The sequence below is a fragment of the Sinocyclocheilus rhinocerous genome, unplaced genomic scaffold (assembly GCF_001515625.1).
Source record: "Sinocyclocheilus rhinocerous isolate Xijiao unplaced genomic scaffold, SAMN03320098_v1.1 scaffold463, whole genome shotgun sequence".
NCBI classification, from domain to species: Eukaryota; Metazoa; Chordata; class Actinopteri; order Cypriniformes; family Cyprinidae; genus Sinocyclocheilus; species Sinocyclocheilus rhinocerous.
In genome coordinates, this window is record NW_015627535.1 from 928,603 (window position 1) to 935,201 (window position 6,599).

Consider the following 6,599-nt stretch of genomic DNA (forward strand, 5'->3'; position numbering starts at 1 on the left):
CTCAGTCGACAGAAATACACAGGCCTATAATAACTACTGAAATGTCTGCGGGGCAAATCTCAGATCAGTCTGAGCACTCATGGTACTCACAGTGTGTACAGCCGAACACCTGCAGGCGCCACTGACTCGGACGGTTGTCGTGGTAACCAACACCATAAACAGCAACCGTTCGCGTGTCAGCGCTTAATGCGCATATCCTATATGAAAAGCATTTTAGGGGGCCCTTGGCTTTTGGGGGCCCAAGGCGGTCGCCTACCTTTGCCTAATTGGTAAGTCCGCCCCTGCTGAAATGGTATGTATACATCGTTCATGGAATTTTTGTGCACTGTTTTAGTTGGACGCTCATCTTACTACTTTTGAATGTTCAGAGAAATGTTCCCATGATGTCTGCAAAATGCTAAATGGAATGTTCCTTTAATGTTTTTAAAATTGGATGGCATTCAGAAGTAACGTTTTCATAACTTAATTGGCGAAATGTTCTGAATATATTTTGTTAGCTGGCAGAGTACAATTTGGAATTAGGGCAAGCGGTTTAATTCGGATTTTAAAGCAAAACATTTTGTCAAAGGAAATAAAAAGTAGGTGACAATATCTCTTTTGTTGAATGACCAAATACCAACTAACATAATCTGGAGAGATTTTAATCTTTTCAAATAAACATATTGCCACTTAAACCCCTTGTTTAGTAGGGTCAAACGTGTTTACTGAACTGAAAAGGCCTGCAAAGCTCTGTTAGGGACATTATGCAAGATGCAAGCTCCAGTACTGTTGATCAGCTGTTATATTTACAATCAAGGCTACCAATCAGATTCTGCTTGAATATGGCTAAAGATTATGCTTTTTGTTCTTAATAATTTGTCGTAATTGAGCATTATCCCTTTATGTTAGTGCAAACTAAAAGGAAAAAAAACTAAGTTTGAAACGGTCACCCATATGGTTTTAAATTATGCATTTTTATTAGGGGTGCTCCGATCACGATTTTTGAGGCCGATCACAGAAAGCAGTATCTGCTGATACCGATCACCGATACCGATCTTTCAGCGAAGTACCTCACCTTCAGCATTATAATGATTTCACCCGCGCCGGACAGAGACTGAGACGGTGCCGATGCATGTCGTGCCAAACCTCTCACGACTGCGTCATCAGCTTGAGATCGTTTTTTTGAGATCGGCCTTTTTAGAGACCGCCGATCAAACATCCCAACGTGATTATCGGCCGATAGTGATCGGTAGCCGATCAATCGGAGCACCCCTCATTTTTATGCACCATTTCAAGCCTAAAGAAAGCTTGAGTATGTACTGCTTACAGATCACAGAATAACACATAACTCATTATTATGATGCAGTTCATCTTGTGCTCAGAATCAGGTTACTTGGAGATATTTACGGACTTTAGTGATCAATCCTGTACCTTAAAGGACGTTTTGATGGTCTAAGCTTAGGTCTTTAGAAATCTTTATAATAGCATGTATGCTGTATTCTCAACTTTGACTGTGTATGAAATGTTAGCTGAGGTATTTCTAGATGTTTACACACATAACCCGAAATGCATTTGCTGAACACAGGATCAATGCTAATACAGTATTGATGGAAATCTAAAAATTCCCTCCTGCCTAACGTGAGGTCATTCTCAAGCCTGTGTAACGGGATCTCAGCGATATTTTCTCTTGTTACATGACCAATTTTGTGAATTTTTTTTTCTATGTGTGTGGAGTCTCTCCTGTTATTTCTCGTGGTTTCTCTCTTTTAGAAAAGTTGTTGTACATGACATTTAACAACCTCTAATATCTGTCAAGAACTTTAATATTGATCTACTCAACCAAAATAATCACCACGGTGCTTGACCTTGAGAAAGGTCCCTTTATCTGGAGGGATTGTCTGTGTCAGTTCATCACATGAAAGTTGTAGACGTAAATAGCAGTTGCGCTGGTTATGTGGTGATAAAATGTCTGTGCTATAAAAAAGATTCAAGGTTTTACCTTTTTTCTTTTACTACACTGCTGGCTCAGATGAAAAAAACAAAAACAAGCCAGATGTACACCAGATTAATAGACTATTATTATTATTATTATTCAAGATATTTTGAATATAATAAAAAGCTTATTATTAACTTGTTTATTAATAATAGTATATTTAAGATATATTGACTATAAAAAAACAGGCATTTTATTTTTAATTAACTTGTGAGAAGACAAACTGCATAAAATATTAGGGCTAGTTTTATATCTTGAATATTTGAAGACAGCATTATTATTATTATTTAAGATAAGTTTTATCTCAAGTAGTTTTTTGTTTTTGTTTTAGCTGTGTTTTTTTTCTTGTTCAATGCATAAATCTCCAAAAATAATGTTAGATTTAGCAAAAAAGAAAAAAATTTAATTCATTTCAGGATACGTTCTCTGAAAACAAGTCTCATTTTCTCATGCAATGTTGCTTCACAACTAAGTTTTTCTTATTTTTAAGATGATCAAATATTCTTACTGGAAAGATTAAGGCTTTTTTTAAGGGTAAAAGACTTGGGAACATTTTCTTTGTTCAAAATAATGCGCATAACACATATCTACACATAACTATTACAACAATATACACTCTAAAAAATGCTGGGTTGTTTCAACCCAACTTGGGGTCAAATATGGACTAACCCAACCTTTGGGTTAAATTTTTACATTAAACTTTTAACCCAAAAGTTGGGTTAGTCCATATTTGACCCAAAGTTAGGTTGAAACAACCCAGCATTTTTTAGAGTGTATATTGTTGTAATAATAAATGAAAATGCTGAAACTATCACAGATGATGCCATAATAACGTTCTGACTGTACAATGTCCCCATAGTATGATTTGTGATAGTTGTATGGCCTCTGGTCAAAGGGAGACTCTGCTCATTAGTTATGAAGCTCCACCTGTTTTTGCTGACAAGAGTGTGTGTAAAGCACCAACAGCCCCGCCTCCTTTACTGCTGTTGCCATAACAAACAATGTGGAATGCAGGAAGTGGATTTTTTTCTTCTGACATGTGTGCCAAACTGACAGTTTGTTGACATGGTTCTAAAATAAATTATGATTAATTTTGAAAAAGTGAAGTGCAGTGGATGTTTTAAATGGATGATATTAATGATGATGAAATCCAATGAATTTTACATGTGAAGTGAAGGCTTTACACAAAGCTATGTTCTTGCATGTTTGTGTTGTTTGTTTGGTATCTTTTTATAGTGATACCGGCCTAACCTGCTTTCACAGTCACCCTGAGGAAGAGCATCAGTCACATGAAGCACTGCACATTTAGTCTGCTCATATAACCAATCACTGTTTTCCCTTTTTTTTGTCCACAGAGCAGAGAAGACCGAAGTACTGAGTGACGACCTTCTTATGGTGAATATTTTGTCCTTCCATGACTTGATCATGACTTTATCACAACTATGAATGACTGCACAAATCACCCAAAATTCCACCCAAGTCACCAGTGTTATTTTAGTATTATGTGTATACTATTAAAATTTTTATTAACATTTTAATTAGCTTTTTAAATTAACTTTATTCTTTGTCACTATTGTAATTTTTTTATTTTTTTTATTTCACTATTTAGGTTTAATTTATTTTTAATTTGTTTTAGTATTTTTAGTATTTAGTATTTTTATATTTTAGTTTTAATTCTGTTTTTATTTATTTCCAGTTAGTAATTTTAGTGCTTTAACTTATTGCAAACTTATTGCAGTTAGTTGCCTTGTCAACATTTCTAAATTTCATATTGCTTAGAAATGTCATCTAATACTGTATTTATATTTTATTTCAGCTTCATTGAAATAAAAATTTTTTTTAAAAATAGTTTTAGTTTTAGTTAACAATAATATAATAACCATAGAAGTCACTGAATGATTATTTTTGCTAATTATTAATTTAAGAAATTAATAATAAGAGTATTATGTTTTATTTCATGGCTCTCTTGAATACTTGATTTTGATTTTTCACTGCATTCTGCTTTCAAATATTTTTGCATAATGATTTTAAACTATATAATTAACCATTGTCCCTGCCAAACGATTTCCTAAGACACACAGCCTTTTTTCCCTTTCATATCATCTCAAAACAACATTTATGCATCAATATTTTAATATTTATGTCTGTTTGTTTGTTTATTTATTTATTTGTTAAGTAGTTGTGCAATAAGCAGGATAATGTACAGTAAACTGGTCAAAAATACTATGTTTTGCAGACTAGCTGATTGTAGACGATCCTTTACATATCTTCTGTATGTATTCATATTAATCACAATATTGAACATGTATAAATGAATAAGGCATCGCAAAGCAGATATTGTGCTCTAGTATGACTTTAGCTCTTATTTAGTGTTAATCTTGAGCTTCTCTAATCGTCTCTTTTGCTTTCTCTTACACTATAAGTGTCTCAGTTGACCTTTGGTCCTTTACATTCAGCTTCTTCTTTCTCACAATCTCTCCTCTTTCACACTCCTCCCTGTTCCTTTTTCTGACTACTTGCAGATAACAGGAAAGCAACTGACTGTCTGAATCTAACTGATTTTAATATTTCTAACGCCACACGGCCCATGTTTGCATGAGTATGAGTGCAACTATGGCTGTTATGAACAAAGGAAAGCCTAAAATAGCTCAAAAGCAGCTTTATTGTGGCGTATGTTGATGCTGGTGATTATGCATATAAATCTAAAAAATATGCAATTTACTGCATGACACCCAAAATCTTCCAAAGCAAACACTCACTCTAAAAACAACACAAATCAGCCTAATCTGTCACTACCTCATTGTTTAAAAAGCACCACATGTTGAAACATGCCTGTGCAAAACACTGTACAGCTGAAGGGAAATCATTGAAGCTCGACGGACTCTCGCCAGAGCTTTATATGCTGCTCCTTCACCTTCATTCATGCATTCCTTGTCCAAGGGTCAAAGTTTAACTGCCTGATTGCTCTGCAACTTACGCCGCCTCAGCTTTGCAGGAGAGAAAAGAAACATGATAATGGGCCATACACTCCCTCTTGAAATGAGTCAGAGGGAGATGTTTTCTGGCTTTTGAAGGTCTGCCAGGTTAAAATGCAGCGGTGTTGGCAGATGGCCCCTGTTAGAGCTGTACTGCCGCTGGTTTCTCTGGTCGTGGTTGGAGTTTTTGTGAACCAGCATTGGGGAGTAACGCAGCTAGCTGAACTACATTTTTCAGTTGCTGGTTTCAAAACAGGAAAGCTTTTTTCTACTAATGAGCTGCTTTTTCCAACCAACAAATAGTCACTAAATGCAGTTTTTTTTTGTCACATTGTGTTGCATAGAAATGAAGCAATAATCATGCACTCTCCTAAAATATATTTTCTTATGTTTATAGTATCGGAAAGTCCCATTCATTTTAGTTTGGATGATTCATGTAAATAAACTGGGGAAAAAAAAGAAGATTCACAGATTAATTTAATTACAGATCAGGGTTTTTATAAACCTAAAAAAACAACATTTCGTTACTTGAAATAAATGTTAACTGAAATAAGTTAAATGTTAAAACTAATAAATAACAATTAATACAAACTATATAGACATATAAAAAATTAAAAAAAACTAATTAAAATGACATAAACACAACAAAATGACATGTTTCTTTTTAACGTATTAGGAAAACTTAAATACAAGGATATATATATATATATATATATATATATATAATTTCTCTAATTTGTCTAATAGACACTATTAAACTATTATGGTAATCAATTATACTAAAATAACACTGTTACAGATCCCTGGTCTTGTTTCAGAGAAAATACTGCTGTTGCAATTTATTTAACTGGGAGTGTAGTCTAGTTTTATTGGTTGTATTTATTGTATAAATATATCTGATCAAAGTTTCCAACCATGAGATCATCTATATCTGAGGAAATATATCATCTCTGTTATGTCAAATGTAACTGTCATATCATATATAACTATGTGATATATTGTCCCCTCAAATAGCATCTAGTGTGGTCGTTTGTAGGTTGCTGTTGCTGGCTACGCTTTTATAAGAATAACTTGAGTGCGGTTTATATTATGAGCAGTTTGACAAACTACAGTTTTAAAGTCAATAAGATCTTCACAGTCAGTATTGTGTAAATGGCTCCAGTGGGAGTTTCGACCCCTGCAGGGTGAGTGCTGCCACAGGCCGGTATGGCCCCGTCATCATTTCCTGTTTGTCTCGAATTGTTGCTTTGCTTGGAAGCAGAACATCTGTAATGCAGCTCTTTTCTTCGTCATTTTTCCCTTTTCCTCATTCCATTAACAAACCTGGATCTGAAACCTGATTGCTGGTTTATGGAAAATGAATGTGAAGGTTACATTTTTAAATGCAATATTTATCAGAAACCCTTTTTTAGGATTTGTGTGTGCATGTGAGTATATGTGTGTGTGTTTCTGATATATATATATATATATATATATATATATTTATATATATACATACACACATATATATTTAAACAAATATATAATTTTGAAATATATGTATTTTATATATTATATATATATATTACAAATATACTGTATGTGTTTTAAATGTGACAGTGTTCAGTCATGGGAACACAAATGGTACCGTTTCCTGAGAATGAAGCAGGCGT

The 6,599-nt window shown here is 34.0% G+C and overlaps 1 protein-coding gene across 4 annotated transcripts in view; it reads left to right on the top strand.

Moving 5' to 3' along the window:
• The window catches only part of arhgap17b (Rho GTPase activating protein 17b), a 36,421-nt gene that overhangs the window by 2,868 nt on the left and 26,954 nt on the right, over positions 1–6,599 (top strand). For all 4 annotated transcript variants that reach the window (XM_016538822.1, XM_016538829.1, XM_016538838.1 and 1 more), the window contains exon 2: positions 3,328–3,367. In XM_016538822.1, the coding sequence (XP_016394308.1) occupies positions 3,328–3,367 (40 nt within the window). The remainder of the gene's footprint in view (positions 1–3,327; positions 3,368–6,599) is intronic.